General features: G+C 50.2%; 11 protein-coding genes and 1 non-coding gene across 12 annotated transcripts; 7 read left to right on the top strand and 5 right to left on the bottom strand.

Moving 5' to 3' along the window:
* Positions 1 to 68: 68 nt before the first annotated feature.
* YALI1_D00663g (uncharacterized protein) lies at positions 69 to 3857 on the top strand (the record flags this gene model as incomplete). The annotated part of the gene is made up of 1 exon (XM_502249.3): positions 69 to 3857. One exon carries the CDS (start codon positions 69 to 71, stop codon positions 3855 to 3857), a length of 3789 nt encoding a protein of 1262 aa, XP_502249.3.
* A 1146-nt stretch (positions 3858 to 5003) lies between these two features.
* YALI1_D00614g (uncharacterized protein) lies at positions 5004 to 6308 on the top strand (the record flags this gene model as incomplete). Its single annotated transcript, XM_502248.3, has 1 exon — positions 5004 to 6308. One exon carries the CDS (start codon positions 5004 to 5006, stop codon positions 6306 to 6308), a length of 1305 nt encoding a protein of 434 aa, XP_502248.1.
* A 1065-nt stretch (positions 6309 to 7373) lies between these two features.
* YALI1_D00581g (uncharacterized protein) lies at positions 7374 to 8312 on the bottom strand (the record flags this gene model as incomplete). The annotated part of the gene is made up of 2 exons (XM_502247.3): positions 7374 to 8130; positions 8296 to 8312. The coding sequence occupies 2 exons, from the start codon at positions 8310 to 8312 to the stop codon at positions 7374 to 7376; spliced, it is 774 nt and encodes a 257-aa protein (XP_502247.1).
* A 313-nt stretch (positions 8313 to 8625) lies between these two features.
* YALI1_D00577g (uncharacterized protein) lies at positions 8626 to 10836 on the top strand (the record flags this gene model as incomplete). Its single annotated transcript, XM_502246.3, has 1 exon — positions 8626 to 10836. The coding sequence occupies one exon, from the start codon at positions 8626 to 8628 to the stop codon at positions 10834 to 10836; it is 2211 nt and encodes a 736-aa protein (XP_502246.3).
* Positions 10837 to 10981: 145 nt separating this feature from the next.
* On the bottom strand, positions 10982 to 12619 carry YALI1_D00537g (uncharacterized protein; the record flags this gene model as incomplete). The annotated part of the gene is made up of 1 exon (XM_502245.2): positions 10982 to 12619. The coding sequence occupies one exon, from the start codon at positions 12617 to 12619 to the stop codon at positions 10982 to 10984; it is 1638 nt and encodes a 545-aa protein (XP_502245.1).
* A 265-nt stretch (positions 12620 to 12884) lies between these two features.
* On the bottom strand, positions 12885 to 12956 carry YALI1_D00534r. Its single transcript has one exon. It is a non-coding gene; the product is annotated as a tRNA-Arg (tRNA).
* Positions 12957 to 14904: 1948 nt separating this feature from the next.
* On the top strand, positions 14905 to 16536 carry YALI1_D00515g (uncharacterized protein; the record flags this gene model as incomplete). Its single annotated transcript, XM_502244.3, has 1 exon — positions 14905 to 16536. The coding sequence occupies one exon, from the start codon at positions 14905 to 14907 to the stop codon at positions 16534 to 16536; it is 1632 nt and encodes a 543-aa protein (XP_502244.1).
* Positions 16537 to 16633: 97 nt separating this feature from the next.
* Positions 16634 to 17641, bottom strand: YALI1_D00487g (uncharacterized protein; the record flags this gene model as incomplete). Its single annotated transcript, XM_502243.3, has 1 exon — positions 16634 to 17641. One exon carries the CDS (start codon positions 17639 to 17641, stop codon positions 16634 to 16636), a length of 1008 nt encoding a protein of 335 aa, XP_502243.1.
* A 1293-nt stretch (positions 17642 to 18934) lies between these two features.
* YALI1_D00474g (uncharacterized protein) lies at positions 18935 to 20677 on the top strand (the record flags this gene model as incomplete). Its single annotated transcript, XM_502242.3, has 1 exon — positions 18935 to 20677. The coding sequence occupies one exon, from the start codon at positions 18935 to 18937 to the stop codon at positions 20675 to 20677; it is 1743 nt and encodes a 580-aa protein (XP_502242.3).
* A 795-nt stretch (positions 20678 to 21472) lies between these two features.
* YALI1_D00449g (uncharacterized protein) lies at positions 21473 to 22228 on the top strand (the record flags this gene model as incomplete). The annotated part of the gene is made up of 1 exon (XM_502241.3): positions 21473 to 22228. The coding sequence occupies one exon, from the start codon at positions 21473 to 21475 to the stop codon at positions 22226 to 22228; it is 756 nt and encodes a 251-aa protein (XP_502241.1).
* A 331-nt stretch (positions 22229 to 22559) lies between these two features.
* On the bottom strand, positions 22560 to 24188 carry YALI1_D00422g (uncharacterized protein; the record flags this gene model as incomplete). Its single annotated transcript, XM_502240.3, has 1 exon — positions 22560 to 24188. One exon carries the CDS (start codon positions 24186 to 24188, stop codon positions 22560 to 22562), a length of 1629 nt encoding a protein of 542 aa, XP_502240.1.
* Positions 24189 to 25007: 819 nt separating this feature from the next.
* On the top strand, positions 25008 to 25358 carry YALI1_D00412g (uncharacterized protein; the record flags this gene model as incomplete). The annotated part of the gene is made up of 2 exons (XM_068282553.1): positions 25008 to 25137; positions 25189 to 25358. 2 exons carry the CDS (start codon positions 25008 to 25010, stop codon positions 25356 to 25358), a joined length of 300 nt encoding a protein of 99 aa, XP_068138654.1.
* Positions 25359 to 25567: the final 209 nt, after the last annotated feature.

The following is a 25567-nucleotide window of genomic DNA, read 5'->3' as shown; positions in this document are numbered from 1 at the left end:
AACGACACATACTAACCACAGTCCACTCATTCACTCGTTTGCATATTATTTTACCCAGTTAAATCGTTATGAAGTCCGCTAAACTATTGGCTGTCGTCGCCTCGCTGATGGCGTCAGCTGACGCGTTTCCCTTCCAGTCGAAAGAACAGGAGCCCAAGCACTTTAACCCGCGTCTCGCAAGGCGTCAATGGTTCTTCGGGTCCAACACATCCAGTGTCGTGACCGAACCAAGCAGCATATCAGAGACAGAGCTCTACACACAACAGGCCGGTGCCTCCGCATCAGTTTCCCCAGAAGATACTCCTGCACCACCACCAGCGTCGTCCCCTGAGGTTCCTCCTACACCTGAGGCCCCCTCGGCACCTGCTTCCATGGTGACTGAGAGCTTCCATGTGTCCGAGGTTGTCTCTTCTTACACCTCGATCGAGACCACTGTCATTGTCATTCCCTCGGTGGCCTCCTCAGTGGCTCCCGTACCTCCAGTGGCTTCTGAACCCTCAGTGGCTTCTGAGCCCCCAGTGGCGTCTTCGCCTGTTGTGGCTGTTCCTGAGTCTCCCTCAGCACCGAGTCTGCCCGTCGAGCCTTCCTCGTCCGAGCCTACTGTCTCTGAGGTAGGCTCTTCTACGGAGACTACAACACAGCTTACATCCCGACAATTATCCAGCAGTCGATTTGATGGTCTATTTTCATCGTGGTTCGACGATGTGACCTCGGGACAGTCCTGGCTCACATCGTTCAACTCGTCCCAGACAGCCACCCCTCGACCCACCACTCCTGGTGCAGGCATCCCCTCTTCCAACAGACGACCCTCGGAGACGACCCACGATACCACTCACCAGGCTCCCTCTCGAGAATCGTCTTCGCCTGTAGTGTTTGTTCCTTTCTCGTCCTCCACAGTCGCTGCACCTGCTCCTGCCTCATCATCATCTCACGTGGCAGGAACACCATCCTCTGCTTTCGAGCCGTCTTCAGCAGTGGCAGCATCCTCCTCCGAGACTTCTACTGAAGCCGCCACCACCACTGTGGTTGTGGCGTCCTCAGAAATCTCGGTCGGCTCTACTGTGACCGTTGGAGAGGGTACCTCCTCCGAGGTTGTTTCTTCTCCTCCCCCTGTTGTGGTGGCTTCCTCCACCGACAGCGTTTCCGATACCAAAACTCTCATCACTGAGACCACACCTATCGGTGAGCCTGCCCCCACACCTTCTTCTTCCTCTTCCTCTTCGCCAGTTGTGGTGCCTGTTCCTCCCGTCTCTTCTGGAGGACCTGCTGTCTCTTCTGGTGGAGCCGGTATTCTCTCTTCTGTCCTGCCTTTTACAGATACAGAGGAGTCGTCAGCCGTGCCTGAGACTAGCGAGACTGTACCTGCAACTCCTACAGCCTCTACTTCTATCGAGTCTAGCACTGGCACACCCACAGCTGCAACCGAGTCCGCCCAGACTGTTGTTGAGCCTACCCCTGTCGCTCCCACTTCGTTTGCTGAGACTACTACTTCCCGGCCTTCTGTGGTCGTGCCTCCGGTGTCTCACCAGTCTGGCATGTCTCAGTTCACCTCAGTTCTTCCTTTCACCGACACCGAGAGCGAGACTTCCAGCGAGACTTCCTCAACCGAGGTTGTTCTTCCTGTTGTCCCCACCTCTACTACTGAGGAGACCACCTCCACTCTCGAGCCTGTTGAGCCCACCACAACTTCTAACCCCTCTGAGATCCCCATCTCTTCCGGTGCTGGTTTCACCTCTGTGATTGGATGGTCCGATACCGAGACCACCGAGAGTCCTACTAAGACTCCCATCGAAACTCCCATCGAGACTCCTACTGAGACTCCTACCGAGACTCCTACTGAGACTCCTACCGAGACTCCTACTGCGACTCCTACCCCAACCGAGACTCCTGCCGCAACTTCGGAGCTGCCCCTTGAGACCTCTTCTACCGAGGTGCTCACCTCCGCTGCTGTGCCTTCCACTCCTCTGGAGGCTCCCACCCAACCTACAATTTCTTCTGTCTTCTCTGGTATGTCTTCTGTGGCTCCCTGGTCTCCCTCCGAGACCGAGACTTCCTCTGAGTCCTCTTCCAGTGAAGTCACTGCGGTGCCTGTCATCCCTACCTCCATTGTGGAGACCACGTCTGCCAGCCCCACTGAGGAGGCAGCCTCGGCTTCTGCTATTCCTTCTCACGTGTCTTCCGACATGGGATTTTCATCTGTTGAGCCCTACATTCCTCCTACCACCAGCGAGCCCACTGAGACTTTAGCTCCTACCTCTGAGGTGGTCAACTCTGCAGCCACCACCGTCGATCTGCTGTCTTCCAGCACCGCCGAGGCTCCTGCTGGAGTGTCTTCTCCTGTGTCATCTCCCGTGTCTTCTGGAGACGCCTTCTCGTCCGTGAGCCCCTACATTCCCGAGGCCTCTACCGAGTCTCTGGCAGTTGTCTCCCAGGAGTCTTCTCTGGAGGTTGTTTCCCAGGTGGTCCCCACCACCACTGCTGAGGAAGCCGCTGCTGCGTCTTCCACTGCGGCTGCCGGCATGTTGCCCGTGTCTTCTTACAGTGCCGACGAGCCTTTCACTAGTGTTCTCGGCTCTTCTGTGGACGCCAGCTCTCGAGTGTCTGAGATTACTGCCGTTGTGCAGTCTTCCGCTGCTTCTGGAGACGCTGCCCAGGCCACTTCTGAGGCCAATTCCGAGGCCACTTCCGAGGCCCCCGCTGGAGTCGAGTCTTCCGCTGTTGCTTCCAGCTCTGGCCCCGTTGTGGTTGGAACTGCCAGCCCGGCTGTGACTTCTGCCACTGAGGCCGCCCCTGCTCCCTCTGGTTCCACTTCGGAGACATCCAACTGGTTCCCTGCCGGAATTGTGACCCAGTCCGCGTCTTCCACGCTTGAGGCCGGTGCTGATTACTCCTCTGGTGATGCAGTGGCCACTGCTACCGCTAGTGCCACCGCGTCGGGTATCCCATCTTCTCTTCCTAAGATTATTGCTCCTTCCGACGGATTCCCTGACTCGCCCAAGGACTCTACTCTTATCCAGATTGGTTTCACCTACGCCCTCAACTACCCCTTCATTGTGAACAACCCTGTTTCCGTTGCCCAGATCTTCCACTACCTCCCCGAGGGTGTTGGCTATGGCTTGGGCGTCGACGCCCAGAACGTGTCCATGCGAAACATCCAGCCTTACGACTCTGCCTCTGCTGGCTACATCGTGTCTCTGGCTCTCGCATACATTCCCTCCGACCAGGTTTCTACTCTTACTGCTTTGCTACACACCCCTACTTCCAAGCTGTACAGAAACCCCGACTCTTCCATTCAGACGCTGATGAACCTCATCGATCCCAGTATCCCTCTGATTCCTGGATCTGAGACCATCAGCAGTCCTGGAAGTGGCCTGGATGCCGTCAACGGAAATGCCAACGGCGCCAAGTCTGGTCAGGCCGGAAGTTCCGGCAATGGTGGCGATGGTTCTGACAAGAACAATGGTAACAAAAAGGCAGATGCCGGCGGAGGCGCTGGCGGAACTAACCCCTATGGATCCATCGATACTAGCGGAGCCACCAGTTCCACTCCGGTCGACCGAAAGACGGTCGGAATTGCTGTGGGTGCTATTGTTGGAGCGTTTGCTTATGGTGGAGCTATTTTCCTCGTTTCTAAGCGATACAGAAAGAAGAAGACCATGGCTCTGGACTCGTCCGACTCTGGCTCTTCGGTCCGATCGCGGTATTTTGACGACACGGAGTCATCCAACTTTGATGTGGGTAGTGTGCCTTCTCATTCCCGCACTCACCACAGTCCCGTGAATAATCAGAGGTCATTTGTGCCGAGGGCGCAGATTTCTCAGCCGGTTATGAGCGAAAACAGTTTGGGATGGATTTAGACCTAACGTTATTTATTCAACTTACATAGTTAATTCTTTTCATGATATATTTCGCATTGTAATAGTATCTTACAGTAGTCACTTTGTGTGTTCCGACAGTCAGTCTGGTGTTTGGGGGTGTATTTACGTGCTCGGCATGACCATTCACATTGAACAGTGTACAGACTTGTCTGACTAACCTTAACTAATGTCCCAACTTGTAGATGTAGACAAGTTATTATATTTTTAAAACAGAAAGAATATCCCAAGTCTGTATGGAATGGCTAATATCGGTCTTGGATCCGTTTAAAAACCAGATAAAGTTGTGTGTTTTTGGAAAACCTTTAGTGGTTCTACGATTTTGGGAACACCGAAATATCACTCTACAAGTATAGGACTTTCCATCGACTAACTCCAGCTAACTCCTTCCAAAGGCAAAAGTGCCCACCCGTTCACTTCTAAAGTTAGCTGGCGAATGTGTAATGTGTATATATTTTCAATATTATATTGAAAGTAATATTGTCGCTTCTTGAAACCCAGGAGTCGAGGACTTCTCAAGTTCGAGTCATAATATTTAGCGTCATTCTCCAGACTAACGTGAAAAAGTGAAAAATTTCCCGTCTTAGTAGTCATCCCCATCGGCTGTGGCTCGTTTTGCGTTAGGGGTGGGTGGGGGACAGAGTACAAAAGTCGGCTTTGCCACCGGATGTTCCGTGCGTCCCGGAAATATGACCAGGCTATTGCAAGCACGATACCTGCTGCTACATGCTGGGAATACGCACGAGTTATGTATGTATTGTCCTCGTCATATTGCGGGGCAACCTCCAACAAGACGCTAAGGTTGCACACTGCCTAAAGCAAAATTCAATTTATTGACAGTGTTATCTACAGTGGCCCCCGGTCGATGACATGTGCAAACGTCACCAGATGGTCTAGAAAAACCAGGGAGCTGATGGATGGAGATATAGATTGTATTGATGAATACCATCAAGTCACTCGCTTTTTATCGGCTGCATTACCTGCTCTTCTGGGTGGTCAAATCGCCATATCACATGACCCAAACCTTGCCCGTGACACATACCCGAGTCACATTGAATCCGAGATATAGTAACGGTCGACTCACAAGTACCACCCTTTACGACTACAGTACGAGCGATCCCTACAAAAATGTCCTTCAACGAACTAGCCAGTAAGCTGGAAAAGCTCAACACTTCCACCGAGACAGAAGAGCTCCCTCCTTCTCCTGCTCTGTCTTCTCCTCGACAGAGACGACAGTATGCCATCGAGACCGAGCTGGTCTACACCGATGCTGGCGAGGGAGCCGACAAATACCACAGATCGAGCAGTGTGCCGATCTTCCAGACCGCCACCTTCAAGCAGGAGTCGCTGAGCAACATGGGCGAGTACGACTACACTCGAAGTGGCAATCCTACTCGAAGTGCTCTTGAGCGACATTTGGCCAAGATCATGGGTGCCTCTCGGGCCCTGGCTGTTTCCTCGGGAATGACCGCTCTAGATGTCGTGACTAGATTGCTCAAGCCCGGAGACGAGGTTGTTACCGGAGACGATCTGTACGGAGGAACCAACCGTCTGCTCACATACCTCAAGGAGAACGCTGGAATCATTGTTCACCACGTTGACACAACTAACCTGGAGTCTGCCTCCAAGGTGTTTGGCCCCAAGACTGCGTTGGTGCTGCTCGAATCCCCAACTAATCCTCTCATCAAGGTCTGTGACATCCAAGGCCTTGCAGCAGCTGCCCATGCTGGAAACCCCAATGCCCTTGTTTGTGTCGACAACACCATGCTGTCGCCACTGCTCATGCGACCTCTGGAGCTTGGAGCCGACATTGTCTACGAGTCTGGAACAAAGTACCTCTCTGGTCATCACGACATCATGGCCGGTGTACTGGCTGTCCGAGAAAACAAGGTGGGCGATCGCCTCTTCTTCACAATCAACGCATCTGGCTGCGGCTTGTCTCCCTTCGACTCGTGGCTTCTGCTCCGAGGTATCAAGACGCTGTCAGTCCGTCTGGAGAAGCAGCAGAGAAACGCACAGCAGGTGGCCGAATTTTTGCACGAGGCCGGTTTCAAGGTCCGATTTCCTGGTCTCAAGTCGCATCCACAGTACGATCTCCACTGGAAGCAATCGCGCGGAGCAGGTGCCGTTCTCTCTTTCGAGACTGGATCTGTCGCTTTGTCGGAAAAGATTGTCGAGGCTGCCCGAATCTGGGGTATCTCCGTCTCCTTCGGCTGTGTCAACTCTCTCATTTCCATGCCTTGCAAGATGAGCCATGCCTCCATCGACGAAAAGACTCGAAAGGAACGTGACTTCCCTGAGGATCTCATTCGATTGTGTGTTGGTATCGAAGACCCCGATGATCTGATTGATGACCTCAAGACCGCCCTCGTGAAGGCTGGTGCTGTTACCATCGGCATCGATGGCCAGCTTACCAACAACGTCAGCAACTAAACCAATCCACAAAAATCCAATAAATTATTTATGTATAATTAGATTATATCAGTTTTAAAATGTGAATATCATTACAAGTAGGTGAATGTAGTCTTGCCGGAGAAGTTGGATCCTACTGGGGGACCATGCTTCCGAAGAGCCGAAAGTCAGTCGTCAATAGAAGAATGAAAAAGACGTTCGAAAAAGGGAAGATGATGGCTAGTTCCGCCGGTATCGCGACCGGGTATCATGTGTTGGTATGCGTGACCAATCCTCGGAAGAACAGCTTTGATGCAAATGGTGACAGTACACACATGCGGAACCTTCACTGGACGCCTGACTGGAGTTCCCTGTAAGTAGGAATTAGTCAGTTCGAGGTTGTCATAGTAGTATAAAATAATCACAAGATGCGTTCAAGATCTGCCGGCTCCGACAGTGTGTGTGAAGTAACAGAAGATCAGTGTAGAATAGCACTCACAGGACGAGCAACTAATGGCACAACTGCGACAGCTCGACACCTATAGCTGCTGTGTGATTCCATACCATATTCAATGGCCAACCTCCTCCAGCAACATCAAAGGAAAATACTCACTGTGAATAACTCTGAACACAAAATCATGGACACAGACGTAAAGTGGTGAAGATGAGAAGACAACACGACAACGACGCGAGCTGTGTTAGTAGGGGAGATCATGAAGTTCGGTATCGGAGAGAGAGAGAGAGAGAGAGAGAGAGAGAATGTGTGCGCGCGTGTGTGTGTGTGTCTGTGGACGCTGATGAAGAAGCTGAGAAGAAGAACGGGGGAGAGGTCCCATATATACTTATTTGGTTTGTTTAGGATTGAGGATTGATATTGTGTAACTTATGCATCGCCAAACAGGGTGGACTACAGATAAAGGCATGGTTGTTGCTACAGTATGTCTACAGCTAGCTACACCCCATAAGTATACAAACTATTGTACTGTAACCAAGGGAACCGCCTTGTATGGTGTTCATGGTATTTAGCTACAATAAATCACATGCTACAATCACTACCATCCTGCAGTTCATAATCATCCTATCGTATAGACAGATACCCACGTTAGTTTAAAAAATGACATCATCATCCTTGTCAGCGGTAAGGTCGGCAGACTCGGTCGCTTCGGCATGGCCAACCTTCTCCTCTCTAGCGGCCGCCTCCAGAGCCTGCTTCTTCTGCTCAGCGTCCTGAGCCGCGGTATCTCGCGCCTTCTTATCCTGGACCTTCTTGAGTCGGTAGAACTCCTCTCGGTCCAACTCGTCGAGCTCGGAGTTGATGTACTTGATTGTGTTTTCTGTTCGGGGGATAATGACGTGTTCAATGGCATTGACTCGTCGGTTGGTGATCTTGATCACCTCATCGAGAATGACAAAAGCAGTTTGTAAGGACGCAAGCTCGACAAGGGTCTCGACAGCCTTGGAGTACACGGCTTTGGCCTTCTGGACCTGTTGGCCACCTCGACCAAGACCGGTGAGAGAGAAGTCGGAGTTCTCCTCGACGTAGTAAGAAGAAAAGGAGGGCAACTTGACACCGGAGACGTTCTCTTCCTTGGCACGCACACGCAGACGAGCGGATCGGACGGACTCCTGCACCTGGTAGTTGATGTTGTCGCCGGTAGCGTAGGTGACCTCAGCGAGAGAGAAGGCTGCGGTCTGCATAACTCTGCCCATTTTGTGCTTCGATTCGTCAATCTTTCGTGTAATGTCTCTGAACCGCTTGGTCAGGGCCTCGGACTTTCGCTTCAGCAGGTTGTGACCCTGGGTAGCTCCCTTGAGCTTTCCCTTCATCATACCCAAGGTCATTCGCGTCGGAAAGACGGCTTCTCTGAGTTAGTTCTGGGGTCTAGGAGATGTATCTCATGTTGGTGACAGTGGGTGCTATGTTGATGATGACAGCACATTACTTTTGCGGCCGTGGAGAAATTCCAGGCGTCAGGACATCTCCCTTCAACAAACATTCCCCAATCGTGTGTTTTCCGGCGGTACTCACCTGTTATTGGCCGACATTGTGGTTTTAGAGGATGAGCAACGACGTCGTCGACGGTGTAGATTAGCGGTAGCACGTCTGGGTTAACTTAAACTGTCTACAAGTAGGGTGTATGAGGGAGTGGTGCAAGTACAAAATCGAGTAAAATACTAAGGGAATCAAAACATAACTGGTATAAGATACGTGGATAGAATTATTAAGCCCATGTTACATAGCTCATTTAATTAAGCAAACCTGTCATCATCGCTACATCATCACATCTCTCAATCCATTACGCTGTACCCTAACCACCAACGTGCATATTCTGCATCATGGAATTTCTGGTCCTCCATCATGTCGCAACACGAATTGGATATCGCCTCCAGTCCTGGCGACGTGCGTCCATGGATCCGGTACATTTCGTCCGTCAAAAACGACAAGACTACCGCGCGACAAAAATGCATACTCTTTGAGCGTGCCGTCACAGCCCTTCCACGGTCATATAAGCTGTGGAAAGAGTATCTTGACTTTCGAAGTGGCCTGTGCACGGGTCTGAATCCAATCAAGCACGCCGACGAGTACGATCGCGTCAATGCGCTCTACGAGAAATCTCTGGTGCTGCTCCACAAAATGCCCGTCATCTGGTTACAGTACCTGCAGTTTCTGATGCTGCAACCCAAGGTGACGAAAACCAGAAGCGTCATCAACGAGGCTCTGCGGTCATTACCAGTGCAACAACATCCCCGAGTGCTGAAACTGGCGCTGCAGTTTGGTACAAAGGTAGGAGGACCCACAAGCGTGCAGATTTGGAAACGATATGTACTGGCATATCCTGATCAGAAGGAGACTATGGCTCAATCATTGATTAAGATGGGATATCATGGAGAGGCAGCTGTTGTTCTTATTGAGCTTTTAAATGCATCCGGAGACAACTACGCACTTTGGACGGAACTTGTGGACCTGATAGGAGAGAGTGACAAGCTGACGCTGGAGCCCCCGGTGGAACAGATCATTTCATCGGGTATTAAGCGGTTTCCCGACCAGAGAGGACCCCTCACCGTGCAATTGGCAAACTTTCTGGTTCGAAACGGCGATCTGGAGTCCGCCAGAGACGTGTTTGAGGACGGAATCACAACAGCCAACACGGTGCGAGACTTCACTGTTGTGTTTGATGCATATGCCGAGTTTGAGGAGCGAATCGTGACACATCTGATTGAAAACGAGTCGCCAATGGCCGATTTGCGGATCGCTAAATTGGACCATCTCCTTGAACGACGCCCCTTTCTCATCTCTGATGTGCGACTACGACGAGAACCGTACTCAGTCCTTGAGTGGCAGAAACGAATTGCCCTCTACGAGGATCCCGCTGAGACTGTGGCTGCATACACCGAGGCAGTTCAGTCCATTCCACCTGCAAAGGCTGACGGAAAGCTGTCGCAACTGTGGATCTCCTGGGCTAAATTTTACGCAGAAGATCGAGAAACCGCATGTGAAATCTATCACAAGGCCACTCTGGTGCCCTACAAGTCTGTGTCTGAGCTGGCAGACGTCTACCTGGCATGGAGTCAATATGAGAGTGAAAACGACCATTGGGAGAATGCAGTCAAAATCATCAAGCAAGCGTTGGAGTCTCCCAACACACACGTTTCTTACCACAACTCGGACCTGACGGCTCAGGATCGAATTCACAAGAGTGTGCGTCTGTGGTCGTACTACGCCGACTTGGTTGAGTCGTACGGAACATTTGAAGAGACGAAACAAGTGTATGAGAAAATCATGGCGCTAGATCTGCTGACCCCTCTGTTTGTGGTCAACTACGCCACCTTGCTGGAAGAAAACGACCATTTCGAAGAAATGTTCAAGGTCTATGAGAAGGGAATCTCGCTGTTTGAAGAGAGCGCATTTGAAATCTGGAACCTGTATTTGGTTAAGGCTTCTCCCCGTTTGGGACTGGAGCGATTGAGAGACTTGTTTGAAGATGCAATTTCGAAGTTCCCAACACAAAAGGCCCTCTATATTCTCTACGGTAAGCTTGAGGAGGATAGGGGACTGGTGAGAAACGCGATGAGGGTGTACTCGGCCATGTGTGACCATGTCAAGACTTCGGAGACGTTCAAGTACTATATCGGTCGAACTGTGGAGAACTTTGGTCTTGCGGCTACCCGACCTGTCTACGATAAGGCTCTCGAGTCTCTTCCTAATAAGGACGCCTCTGAGCTTGCTTTGGACTATGCTCAGATGGAGGAGAAGCTGGGTGAGATTGACCGAGCGAGGGCCATCTACGGCTACGGCTCTCAGTTCTCCGATCCTCAGATTATCAAATATTACGACGCATGGCACAAGTTTGAGGTTGCCCACGGTACCGAAGACACATTCAAGGATATGTTGCGAATCAAGCGGTCAATCCAGGCCCAGTTCAACACAGACATCCACTATGCCACCACAGCAGCCGAAGTCAAGAAGGGGACTGTTCAGGAGTTCGTCAAGGGTGAAACTGTGCAGAAAGGCAACATTGAGCCTCCTGTTGCCCAGGCTAACGAGGATGAGATCGAGCTTGATATTTAAAAGGTAATTAGCATAATGTATATTAATATTAATTGTATAGACCACTTGTACTGTAGCTACAAGATATGTCCTTAGCCACAATTGGCACAGCAACAAACACACACACACACAAAACAACGGTATATAAATTACAATACGTATTACTTCACTGAAGCCATCCCCAAACATTCTTCACCAGGATGGCGCCTTCCTCATCAAGAGGACCCTCCAGCTCAGTGATGAGCTCCTGTGCGCTGTGTCCAGAAACAATATGGTCGACAATGAACTTGATAAGATCTTCCTCCTTGGCTCCAAGGAACTCCTCTACCTGCTCACCAACATACTCCGTAAGGCGTCCAACATCGGGAACCGACACAGGCTTGGAAAGCACGTCCACAGCCTCCTTGGGATCCTCCTTGGGCTTGAGTGAGATGGTGATGGGACCAACGGGCGCTGCCACCTCGGCTTCCTCCCCCTCTTCAGCCTCCTCTTTCTCTCGTCGAATCTCGCCGTCTCGGAACTCGGCTCGGTTGCGGGACCAAGTAGCATGATCATAGTAGTAGATGTGTCTCTCCTTGGATCGCTCTTTGTCGTCGTCATAGTCCAGAAGTCTTGCAATAGCCGTCTTTCTGTTGTTCTCCAGCTCCTCAGGCTCTACCTGTTTCCACTGGCTGACGAGATCTCGGAGACGACCGTTCTCGTAGCTGAGCCATCTCTTCTGGGCCTCGATAAATAGATCCTCAACCTCGTCCTCCTTCTTGTCCATGATTTCAACAGCATAGTCCTCGTCAGAAATTTTGTCTCTATTCTCAATGCTGTGTAACTCTCGCGAGTACTCTCTGTACATCTCCCGCTCCTTCTCGGACAGACGCAGATCAGTAGCTCGGTTAGTTGTGGTCGTACTGGAAGAGGTGCTGGTACCCTTGACATGACCCAGCACCTTCTCTGCCGCCGTGGTTCGTCGGGAAATTCTCTGCTTGCCAAACTCGCCTCTCTTTGCAAACGCATCCTTCTCAGCATTGACGGCAGAGTTTCTAAAATTCTTGATATCGTTTTTGAGGTTGGTTCGGTCCGGCTCAATAACGTCATAGAATGGATCCACATCAAAGGTGATCTGGCTTAGCGGCAGCTCTTCCTCTTCCTCCTCGTCCTCCTCTTCTTCGGCAACTTCAGTTCCATCAATAATCGCCTGCATCGAATCAATCAGGTTGGCTGGTGACTTGCCAGTCTCAGACAGAATCAAAGCGTCATTCACATCATCAATCTTCGACATGGTGTTCTCCTCACAGGTGACATTGATCTTCTTCTCCTCCTCACCATCCATCACAGTCAGCTCTCCCAGGCATCTTCGAGCGACAGCCACTCCCATTGCACTACTGAAAGTAATGAAACCCGAGTCTGTGTTGTAGCCACACACGTCCTTGAGCCGAGTCCATGCTGATATCGTGGGAAGTAGACCTAACATGCCGTCAAGAGCCTTGTCGCTGATCTTGGGCATGCCGTTGAAAAAGACAGTGTGGATCTGCTGAGACACAGGAATGCCCGGAGCCCTAAACTTGACAGCGTCTGCCTCCTTTCTCGTCTTGAGCTTTGCCTTTGTCGTACCATTTACCTGCTTTGAGGCATCCTTGTCCTCCTTCTCCACCTTCTCAGGAATGATTCCTGGAATGACGGGTAGAGCTCCTGGCTTGAAGACCGGATCAACAAGCTTCGGTAACTTGGACGCAGTTATAGATTCTCGGCTCACCTCAGGCACGAGACCTGGAATATCGTGAGCGTTCTTCTTGTATGGATCGTGAAACATCAGTTGTGTGTGGTGTTGATGAGACCTCTGCACTGTTCTCTATAATTATAATTATGCTGTGTATTCAAAAAGTTAATGCACGAAACTGAAAAACCAGATTTGAGACGCGACAACTGAGAACTGTGGGTGAGTAGTTGTGGATGGCGCTGATGAAATACGTGGACAAAAAAATTCAGAGATACTATCAACACTTGATAAAGAGTATAGACATAAAAAAACAACCGGAATTGAACCGGTTTGGCTCTCCTGAGAGAGGCAGCACTTCCTCCCCTCGCAGGGATCGAACCTGCAATCTCCTGTTTCGTAGACAGGCGCCTTGCCATTAGGCCAGAGGGGACGCCGCACGCCAAGAAATGGTAAACTTTCACTATAATCCCAACTCTGATATTTTTCAAAAAAATTGCCCTGGACAGCTCAGTTTGAGATATTTTTCCGTTTAAACAAGGGATATATAAAATAAGATCAATAATATCAATACTAACGAGGTATGTATAAAAATATGGTCGCCAGGCCCTCATAAAGTGATGTTCTGATATGTGGTTTTTCACCAAAATTTTAGGAACTGAGCAAGAGTGAGGTCGGGACTCACAACGCTCTCAATATAGAAAGGGGAGCTTCAAAATCTCCATGGATTACTAATAAACGCGTTGTAATTGTAATTAACAAGTAATCCGCCATCTATAGGCTACGTAAGGACCCTTTATCAACTCCAAAACCATCATCCCACATGCAAACAGGAGATGCAACCACACACAACTCATTCTGTGAGCTGTTAGGGGTCTTGTTTCGAACAAAGTAGTCTAAAGGCCTCTAATGGGATGTGTAGAATAATTCGACCTAAAAATCAAGTCCAAATTCGGTGTTGGTCACCTATCTTATCATATTCTGTCTGATTGGAACTCTGAACATGAAGAGGGCTACATACTGTACTGGGACAAGAACGCGGATCCGAGTAGAAGCGGAATCGTATTTGTTGAGGACGCAAGTTTGATTAACATATGGTATTGTTCCTTGTGTTGATTCGCGGGAACTTTGGACCTACAAGGTAGCTGCACTCCTACAGTATGAACTTGTGTCTCAACCTCAGAGGATATTTTGGACCTGTGTACAGCTCCACCAAAAAGTTTGAGGCTCAATAACGACACCAAAAAGGGATCCAATTCAACCCAATAGTAAGCCTTTCGTTAGCCCGATGATCAATCGTGTAACATTGAACAAGGCTGGAATTTATGCATATCCGCAGATATGATATGAAATGTAATGCTGTCCCTGAACATACTCTCTCACTTTGAGTGCGGCGCAGCTCTAATTTAAAATCTATCGGGTCGGCGAAAACCACATGGAATCCGGGTACAAACCCTTGTACGAGTACTATAGGGCCGGCGGCAAAAATTGCATGAGACACATGCTCCTGGCAAGTCTTACTATCTGTTATCAGGGCTGCATCCCAGCTGTAACTGATTAGACACAGCAGATATATAACTGAGCAGTGCCATGTTGTCCGTGGCCGAAACAGATATATGTAATGCCGCATTGAGGTGAATTATCCAAGAAGTCGTCCTGAATCCTGTCTTGTTGATGATATCGTATACAAGATGCGGAGTTGCTATCGTTGTGCTTGATAGCGGAGAATCTTAAGGAAATAGGCCGTTAGCCCACAAGTGCTTAATTCGAGAGCGCACGAAATGAAGCTAAAACACGCTATAGCCGCCCTTGTTATTATCCGAGTCCGCTTTATAGGACGGGGCCAGACCCGTATCTTACCAGTCGTGTCCTTATTCAAGCTTCTTTCACTGTGCGGATTATGCCCAAACTCTAAGCTACTTGACGGTCTTATCAGCAGGGGTAAGATAACAAGGTAGATCTTTGGCCAATAGCGTCCATAATACCATGGATAAACGTTTGGCATAGGCACAGATTATGGACCGATGAATGTAAAAAAGTAAAGATTCGGTGACAGGCGGAGCAGTCTCGTGTGTCGAATCTCACCACTTTTCTAGTGCCCCTGCCAAGAATGCCGAGATCTCGCTTATCTGTGGACATGCAAAGTCGACTTTTCAACACAACCCCCTTGTTTAGACATCAAAAACGCTATAGATAGATACAGAATAACAGCTATAGCCATCCTACCCCACCTACTGTACCTCACATCTGACGGTCGTTATGAAAGGTATCGTTTAGCTTTCGCACCCAGCACAAGACCCACTCTCGTATATATAAGGAATGGGACGGCCTGAGGCGGGGGCTCCAGACATTACCAAAGCAGCGACCGACAAAAATAAGGCATGGGAGAACTAGAACTAGAAGCCCAACAGTCAGTACACCAACACGATGAAGCCGTACTGGCCGATATTGGTTACAAGCCCGAGCTGGCCCGAAACTTCTCCATGCTACAAGTGTTTGGTATTGCTTTCTCCATCATGGGCCTGCTGCCCTCCATCGCGACCACCCTCTCTTACACACTTCCGGCAGGTCCCTACGGTATGGTGTGGGGTTGGTTTGTTGCATCAGGATGCATTATGACGGTGGGTTTGGCCATGGCAGAGCTTGGATCGGCTCTTCCTACCTCTGGAGGTCTCTACTGGTGGACATATCACTTTGCTCCCGAAGGAGCCAAACGACCTCTTTCTTTTCTTGTGGGATACTCGAACACCCTCGGTCTTACCGGCGGAATCATGTCGATCGACTACGGATTCGCCCAAATCTTCGTCAGTGTCATCATCATCGCGACAGACGGCAAATGGAACCCTTCCCCCTACACTGTCTACGGAATTTTTGCAGCCTGTGTGATTTCTCACGCTCTGGTCGGGTCTCTCGGTACTAGCCACATGGCCAAGGCCCAGACAGTTTGCATTTACACCAACATTGCCATCATTGTCGTCATGATCATCGCTCTGCCAATTGGAGGACGGCACCATCTCAACTCCGGAGAGTATATGTTTGGACACATTGACAACCTGACTGACGGCTGGCCTTCCGGCTGGGTCTTCTTCCTCACCTGGCTGAGTCCAATTTGGACAATTGGATCGTTCGATTCATGTGTTCACATGTCAGAGGAAGCCTCCAACGCATCCAGGGCGGTCCCCTTTGGTATTATCTCGTCTATTGGCATGTGCTGGGTTCTTGGATTTGTTATCAACATTGTCTTTGTAGCTGTTCTTCCTCACGACATCTCTCCTCTTCTGGAGACTGTCTACCAGCAGCCGATGGCTCAGCTCGTTTACGACGTTCTCGGAAAGAACTGGGCTATTGGAATCATGGTCGTCCTGTTCGTTCTCCAGTGGACTATGGGTCTGTCTATCGTGACTGCTGCCTCTCGACAATCCTGGGCCTTCTCTCGAGACGGAGCTCTACCATTCTCAAACTTCTTCAAGGTCATCAACGAGAAGTTCTCTAACCCCGTCCGTTGTGTTTGGGGCAACTCCATCCTTGCTCTTGCTATCGGCTGTCTCTGTATGATTGACGCAGCCGCAGCAGCAGCTCTCTTCTCATTGTCTGCAGGAGGAAACGCTCTGGCTTGGGGTGTTCCTATCTTCTTGAAGCTCGTCTGGGGCCGGAAGAAGTTTGTACCTGGACCCTTCTACATGGGAGATTTCCTGTCTGTTGCCGTAGCTGCTTTTGCTTGCTTTTACCTCACATTCACCATTGCCCTGCTCCAGTTCCCCCAGACAACCTCCCACCCAACAAAGGAGACCATGAACTACACATGCATCATTTTGGCGGCAGTGTGGGGTGGTTGTCTCAGTTATTACTATTTGTTCGCCCACAAGTGGTACCAGGGTCCCAAGACGACTCTGGAGCCCGTTGTGGTTGATGGACAGGTGGTTGGATACAACGAGGAGGCGGACCACCACAAAAAGATCGAAGCTGATTATGACCATGGCCATCAAGCCTCTAGTCAGACCAGTTCTGAGTGATTCATTCACACATTTAATTTATAGATTGTTGTATTTACTGTTATGATTACATGGTACATACTGTAGTATTTTAATGCATTATTAGTATGTAGTTATGTTAAGTGGACTCTACCGGAGTATTGGAAACCACATAGTGGTCATGCTTCAACTTGTTGAGTTCCTCATAGGCCCCCCACATGAGTCCTTCTTCCTCAACGGTGGTGCGATCCACGCTCCACCATGTGTGGCTGTCGTCTGTCTCCTCAATATACTCGCTGGGTGTAACAGCACGCTGTTGCTGCGAATCCAACACGGCTCTGAACTGCAGACAGTTGAATATGAGCCGTCTCTTGATAGAGTTAGACAAATCCGTGATGCCCACGCACAGTCGGTTCCATTTTTTGTCCTCGCTTTCTGGCACAGAAACCCTCCCTAGGTTCAGTATCAGGTTTTGGTTATTGTGTGCCTTTTCCGGAAGCATATTACCCAGACTTGACAGGTCGCTCATCGGCGGTCTGCGTACCATGGCATCCTGGGGAGGCGTTACCTCGATTGCCAGATAGCACAGCGGCTGCAGCGACTGGAAATCCGTTGTTCGCAGATTCAGAAACACGTCGTACACGCCAGACGCCAGGTAAGCTTCGTATCTGATTTCTATCCAGTGCACGTTGGCCGCAAACAGTCCCGGGCAGCCGTTGGGCTTGTGGAAGTACTTCCAGGTGCCAGCAGCTGGAAAGTCCGACAGCTCGTCATAATAGTCACATTTTTCCCGCTCCAGCTCACTGCTGCGTTGTATCGTCTGCGAGTCAAAGTAGCGCACGTCTCTCAGCATGAAATGGTAGATGAAGAACCAGGAGCCTTCCGGAAACGCCTCAGCAGTCTCAGGGGTCCATATCCTCGTCTCGTCCTCATGGTTCTTGTTGCAAATGTGATTGTGGTAGCTTCGAATGGCAGGAGAAGATGCAATTTCGCCTAATTGCGCATATCGGGCACGCGACAACTCCTCATACACAACGTCCACAAAGAGGAACAGCCGCTTGTTGACACCTCGCAGGACGGTCGAGGGAATGTGCTGGGCTAATATGCGGACAATCTCAACGGGGAGGTCGTTGAGCGTTGTTGGCATGGGTTCCCTTAGGTCTTGTGGAGTCACGTGTAAGTAGTTGTGTTTGACGCTCTTTCCCTGGCATTTAGGGTTTGGCTCTTCACCCACGCCTCCTTAGAGTGTGCGATGCTCACCGATGAAAAGGGGGGGTATAGAAGAAGCCTCTGGAAAGGTTGTTTCATTGCTCAATTGGCCCATATTGGCTTCTACAGCAGGCATGCGACAAGCTTGCCAAGTGGCAAAAAGGAACGAGATGGCAAGGCTGAATGGTATTGTTTTATGGCTATCAAGTTTCACTCAGGTACAGGCACGGGCACAAGAGTTCACTTCACACTCTACGGTTTACAGTGGTTTGTGTGCCTGTGGGGACATTGCTATGAGCAACTTTGATGCAAATCATCATCTCCCCAAGTCCGCACCCATGACGTAATCGGAATGCAAGGCTACGTCGTTGCAGGTCAGAAAGCAATCGGCGGCGCAGTGACCCGGTGGTTCGTTGGACAGATCTGGCAGCAACCCCCCGAACGAGAGTGCATCAATAGAGTAATCTGGGATGCTATGAAACTGAGTCTAAAACTGAGCACTCACTTTCAATCATGTGTTAAGAGGGGCGCGCTACTGCTAATACTGTGGCTACTGTACGTGTGCAAGTGCAATATTATTATTCAAAATCTCTCGTTTCAGGTCGTATGATCTCGGCTCAAGATAGTTCGAGGTTAGTGCTAACTTTGACATGGACGTACAGTAGATACTCATACCTGGCACAGTATGAACAAGACGTCTCATACGCCCGTTTTGCGAAAAGCAAAGAACCAGGGACAATGCGATCGGATTCCAGAGGATCGACAGGCTTTCATTGTTATGTCTGCGCCACACATGAAAATGTACCGTTCTCTTTCCTCTACCTTCCTTAGTCGAGAGGAGACACATAAGATTAAGCAAGGATTGCGTCACAATGCTTGACGCCAAGGCCACCTGACCATACTCGGGCGTGAATTTTCGGACATTGAGAGTGAAAATCGAGAACCAGCCAAGACGGACTGGTTAATTCGGAGAGCTGATTTCCATATCTGAAACCATTGATTTTCTGACCTCGACACAGTGCCTGGTAGGCCGTATTGAAATAATAGCAACCCAAATAGGGTTGAAGTGAAATGCGGGTGAACAATGAGCATATGCAAGCACAAAGCGTTTAATGGTACGGCAGTAGCAACATCTACGGGGCTGTACCTGACCTCCAAGAAGTATTTAAATGGACTCGGTAACCTCAATTGAGTCTCTATAACAACTACAAACACACAAACAACAATAACAATGTCAGGATTCGGACAAAAGATTTCAAACAAGGTCGAGGAGTGGGTCGAGGGCGACCAGGGTACCCATGGTACTCACGGTAACGCCTCCACCAACCCCGGCGCTACCCAAGGAACCTCTGCCTACAACGAGGGCTCTTATGGCAACCCCGATGCCACCCGAGTCCCCGGTCAGTCTGACAACTTCCGACCTACCGGAACTTCTTCTGACCCCCAGACTTTTGATCCCGTTTACGGCAACTCTGCCAACAACGCCAACTCTTACTCCACTGATGCCACCACCGGTGTGAACGGTACTCGAGCAGGTGCCCCCGCCCAGGCTGGTCAGGGCTACGGCTCTTCCGCCACTGGAACCCACGGTACTCACGGTACTCATGGTACTCATGGTACTTCTGGAACTCACGGTGCTCAGTCTGGCTACGGTTCTTCAGCTACTGGAGCTCAGTCTGGCTACGGTAACTCCGCTACTGGTGCCGAGTCCGGATACCGAAACCCCGCCACCGGCGCTACCACTTCTACTGGTGCCCAGCCTACCGTTGGTACCCACGGTCACCACGGCCACCACGGTGCTTCTCACGGCACCCACGGTACCTCTAAGACCGGCTCCACCTCCGACTACGGTTCTGCTACCGGTGGATCTGGAATCGGCGGAGGCGCCGCTGGAGCCGCTTCCGGTGCTCCCGCTCCTGTTTCTGACGGTGGTCTTGGCCGACCTGCTGGAACTTACTCCGAGCAGGGTGCTCCTCACTACAAGTCCCACGGAGGTAAGGAAACAGCCTCCGATAAGATCCACAACGAGAAGGTGAAGCACCAGCTTGGCACTGGATCTCACGGCTCTTCTACCGGCTCTTCTACCGGCTCTTCCACCGGCGCCCAGACCGGCTACGGCTCTTCTACTGGCGCTCAGACCGGCTACGGCTCTTCTGCCACTGGTGCTGGTGCCGGTGCTGGTGCCGGTGCTACTGGCGCTGGTGTCGGCTCTGGATCCCACGGTACTCACGGTGCCCGTGGAACCGGATCGGATGCTTACGGCAAGAACACTTCTTCCACTGGCTCTGATGCTTACGGAAAGAACACTTCTTCTACCGGAACTCACGGAAAGGATGCCTACGGCAACGACGCCTACGGAAAGGACTCTACTACTGGACCCCACAGCGGCACCCATGGTAAGGAGGCTTCTCTCGGCGAGAAGTTCCTCTCTCACATCCCCGGTACCTCCGAGTACGAGGAGCGAAAGGAGGGTGTTCCCCTTGGAACCACCAAGGAGCAGGAGCAGTTTGAGAAGGAGGCTAAGAAAGGCTCTTCCGCCTACGACTCCACTGGCAAGCACGGTTCCACCGGCACTTCTGCCTACGACTCCAAGACGGGCACCACTGGAAAGCACGGAACTACTGGAAACACCGGTTCTTCGGCTTACGATTCTACTGGCACGAAGACTGGCTCGCACACCGCCTCTGGTGTCGGTTCCAACTCGGAGTACAACACCAAGACCCGAGCCAACCAGGGCCAGTCTGGTGAGAAGGTCTTTGAGCACCACCACCACCACCACCATCACCAGGATGGAGCTGGAACTGGTACCGGCTCTGGTATCGCTCATCCCACTCTGGGCCGAAACAACGAGGAGCTTCTGCAGCCTGGTCAGGAGGGCATCAACCCTACCTCTCTCGGTGCTGCCGAGGGCGGAATCCAGCCCGGTGCTGGTCTCGCCGGCGGCCAGGGCATCAACAACGCCCGAGTTCTCTAAGCGACTCTGCCTGTATTAGTTAGATATGAATAATTTATTATGATATTGATTGAGTAATTGTGATCTAGTAGAATCCTACCGCTCGTGGCTGTATTGTAGCTACTTGTATCAATAATTGAACAAGTCGAGTTGTGTGAGCTTGAACATTGTTCGCGCTCGTACACGTTCAGTGCTCTCTGCCTTCAAGAAATACGCACGTGTTAGAACATATCGCCCGCTAATTATTTTTGTGTAAACTGCGTAGAATCGAAATAATGGACTCAGCAGACGTACTCGCATCGTACGCGATGGCGGATCGTACTTCACATCCACATTGACACATTATCTGCTTCGTATATCCCTCTTCTTCATCATAAATTATTTTCCCACTCACAATGACGTATGCACAGACTGATCTACAGCCCGCAGAATCGGGAGAATCGGGGGCACAAATTTCAGTGAACATCCTGGTGCCTTGTTTGTCTATAATTGTACGAGTACTTCGTATTATATTATCACTGACGTGACTGGGGATGTTTCTAATGACGTCACTTTACGTAACCCTCTATGTACCACCAATATGCCATCCTCAAAAGGCACTCGCCTCATTCCCTATTAACCACATCTACACGCCTCCCCGCCTGCATTGCCACCTAGACCGACCCCCAGTTAGCGTTTGTGCACGCCCTGGAAGTTCTAAGAAGAACATCGAATATCTGCACCCACACCCTAAAGCTTATCTGGAGAAGCACAAGTAGCATATCAAGAAGCCAACGACCTCCTTCTCTTCACATCACATCAAGACACAATTGCAAGATGAACAAGACTAAGTCTATCACCCCCGAGGTTACCTGGGCCCAGCGGTCTAACGAGCACATTCTAGCCAAGAACATTGTCTACCTGAACATCCTGATTCCCGATGCCAAGGACATTGAGATTGAGCTCACCAGCAACAAGCTGAAGCTCAACGCTTACAACGATCACAACTCCTACGAGCTGGATCTTCAGTTCTACGGCGACATTGATCCCGAGGCTAGCAAAAAGACCGAGACCGGTCGAGGCATCTCCTACATTCTCCAGAAGGTCAAGTGCGAGAAGGACTACTGGCCCCGACTCACCAACGAGAAGCACCGTCTTCGGTTCATCAAGACCGACTTCGACAAGTGGGTTGACGAGGACGAGCAGGACGAGGAGCCTCCTGCCGAGGAGGACATGGGCATGGGAGGCCAGGGCCTTGACTTCTCCCAGCTTGGCGGTGCCGGTGGTGCCGGAGGCGCTGGAGGCATGGGCGGCATGGACATGGCCTCTATGATGCAGGCTATGGGCGGTGCTGGAGGTGCTGGCGGTGCCGGAGGCGCTGGTGGCATGGATATGGCTGCCATGATGCAGGCCATGGGTGGCGCCGGTGGTGCTGGAGGTGCTGGAGGTGCTGGAGGTATGGACATGGAGGCTCTCATGAAGCAGATGGGCGGTGGTGCCGGTCTTGCTGGCGGTGCTGAGGACGCCGAGGGTGCTGAGGGCGAGAAGGGCGAGGAGGCTGAGGAGCTTCCTGAGCTCAAGGAGGACAAATAAGCGATCCACAAGCCATCAAAAGCTACATGCTTAATGTATAAATAAATTCATGATGATTAAGATCGAGGGTGCAGTATAGTTCGTACAGTAGTACATGTAGTGTCAATTGGATATGTAAGTAACTGTGCATGTGCCAATTGGGTGTGAATAAGCTGTCTGTGTGCATCAATTGCATTAACAACACCACCTAATAGTGTGTTTTGCTGCTGATATTGGAGGGGTATTTGTGTCTCCATAGCGTGCATTAACCGTGTTACACTACAGTATCATGTGCTGCCACAAGCGCACATTATCACCATTTGAATCTCCACTATCTATTAATCTATTTAGGCTAATGGGCAAAGCGGAAATCCAACCGCCGACTGCCAATGTCTTTCGTGGTAGCCTTGTACTCTGCCTTTTCCTCCTTGCTCATGGCGTTCCACTTGTTATCTCTGTGTCGGTTGATAGCCACATAGTAGACCTTGACCAGCAAGACCAGAACAATTGAGGCAGCAGAGATGGCCACCAGCTGAGTATTTCCACGGTAGTACTGAGGGGCGTCGTCCTTACGGTAAATGTTGGATGCAATCACGTTTCCTGCTTGCACACACATGTTGTACATTGCGGCAGAAATGGTTCTCTGGGCCACAGTGTTGGAGTTTCGAGAAGCCCAAGAGACGAGAATGGCATGCACATAAGGAGAGCCAATGATGAGAATGAGGATTACGTACGTGCCCCAAATGTCCGACAGGGCTCCACTGTAGAATCTGAGAGCTAGGAGACCTCCAAAAGTCCAGATGGGTTCACTCAGGGCAAAGAGGGCTCTCTGGTTGAACTTTTCAGAAAGCCAAGTTGAAAGCAGCAGGAAGACAATTCTGATAACAGAGGGAGGAATTGTCATCAAGTTGGTGTTAAAAGGCGAGAAACCCATCTGTCGGAGAGTCAGAGTCATGTATTGGGTGACAGGAGTTGATCCAATGTAGATGAGCAGACCCATGGCATAGATGGGCCACATGTGGTAGTCTGAGAGGCATTGCCACAGGTTTTTAGGTGTAATGGCCTGTCGGTTGTGGAAGTCACCCTTGAAAGGATCATCTCTGAGAACACGGTTGACCACAATCTTTTCTTCCCGGTCTGTGAACCAGCCCTTCTTTCTGAACCGGGTCTTGGTCTGGGCAGCAGAGGCAGGCATTCGGAAGAAAGATGCTACACCAATGCACAGTGTCATGAACCCCTCGATGATGAACAGCCATCTCCAACCCTGTAGCCCGCCTGCTCGGATTCGAAGCAGTCCGAAAGCCAGTAGAGAAGTGAAGATGTTGCAGAGATAAAGAGTAGTCCAGAAGAACGATAGACGGATAGGTAATTCTTTGGACTTGTAAAAGTAGGACAGCCAAAGAACGAGATCAGGGATAAATCCACCTTCAATAAGACCAATGAGACAACGAGTGACAAAAAACGAAGCTCGACCTGACAGGGCTCCCTGGCACATTGCAACAATACTCCACATACAGATCTGCAGGGGAATCCATCTGTCGGGACCAAGTCGTTTCGAAATGAGCTGGGAAGGAATCTCGGCACTCATGAAGGAAACCAGAAAGATGGTGTTACCGTAGTTGTAATCATTGGTGGTCAAATTGAGATCATCCAAGAAGTTATCGGCGAGGGCTTGACCCAGGTTGGCTCGATCAATTTGCAGAGCCATGAACATGATACAGGCCCAGCCTGTGACTCGCCATTCGAGTTTGCGTTTGACTCGCTTCTCCTCAGCTTCAGTCCATTCGAATTCGGGGTCAAACAAGTGTCGACATTCGTACTGTGACTTCTCATAGAGATCTCTGAACTGCTGGGCCACCTTGGGGTCAGAGAAGGGGTTTTGGTTGGTTCCTGCTCCGTCGAGGACGTCGGTGTAGGTGACGGAGGAGGCAGAAGAGTTGATCTCCTCGGTCTCCACGGCGAACTGTTCCTTTTTGGACATGGCAATGATGAGTTGTTCTACAGACAAATGCTTCTACAAAGTCCTTCTTAAATACGACTCGAGTTGGATAAGGATGCCATCACGAAATCGAAAGCCACAGAGCAACTAGTTCTTGGCATTTCATTTGCACCTCCAATTTCCATCTTGGCGTCTGCCCTCACCATCAATATGGAGTAGTCCATAGGATAAGACAGCTTTAGCAAGTGTGGCTTGGGCAAGGGATGGTCAAGCCTCATTTCTAGCCACCGGCTGGGAGTCGCAGGTCTGAAAATAAGAGGCATGATTAGGGACAAAAAAGCCTGTTGTTTCTTCTCCTCGTCTTTTCAGCCTTACTCAAGCCAATTGCTAAACCTGTCTCCACATTAACATTGGCGGACTGCACAATCATCGCGTCTTAGAGTGGCTTGATGCAGTGTCGTCTTGTCTGATAACCCCAGGTGTCAGCACAAAGAAACAGGTTGCAAGCCACTCAACATATGAAAGCCCCGTTCAATGGTGGCTGAGACCCGGGTCATGGGTTAGTGAGTTGTATTGCGGCTTTCCAGCATCGGCATTCACCGGTATCGTTTTTTTTTGTTCTGCATACATTGATGTCCCAAAGCAAAACAGTACAAACATTGGAATGTTTAGTTGAATAATTAGTTGGAAATTTTGTTGACGCTTTCGTTGACCAAACCTGACGCTGTAGATGCAAATACTGTATAATGCGTGAATAAAAGACACATAAAGAATGCGACATGACCTCATCAAGCACCTTTACTGTGAGACTATTCGACACGCATTTCAGCAGGGTAAATACCATACCGCCTCACAGAACATATGATACCGACGAAGATTTGCACACAAGCCGTTGAGCAAGGCAAAAATACTGAATATTCAGCCCCACCTGGTTCGCATAAACACGGGTGTAGTACGGAGGCACAAGCACACAATAGTGACCAGAGAGATAGTCACAATGCAGCGTCGACGATGCTATGAAAATTTTATAAGGAGGATGTAGGAACCTGCCAGGTTCATCTCACTAGAGGTGAGATTACCAATCGCGGAACAAAGAAGAAGAGCGTTCCCCAACCGGCTGTGTACAGATTCCACATTGATCTCTCTCCTGTGTCCACACTTCAGTTCAGTGAGGTTGTCATACTGAAAGGAAGCTCTAGTAATAGGAGTTGATATCTAAAGAACAAGAATAAGATGGACGTGAGCAGGTTTTTATAGTCCCAAAATCATGCAGGGTTAGGGATGTATATGCACCACCAGTGAGAGAAACTGTACAGACCGCATCCATTGTCAACAGGTCATTGGACACATGCATGCATGTTGATTATCTGAATCATCAGGGTTCGAGACTGTGGCTGCAGTGGTTAAACCAGCAGTTTGAG

Source organism: Yarrowia lipolytica, chromosome 1D (genome assembly GCF_001761485.1).
Source record: "Yarrowia lipolytica chromosome 1D, complete sequence".
In the NCBI taxonomy this organism is placed as follows: domain Eukaryota; kingdom Fungi; phylum Ascomycota; class Dipodascomycetes; order Dipodascales; genus Yarrowia; species Yarrowia lipolytica.
This window is presented reverse-complemented; position numbering and strand designations above follow the sequence as displayed.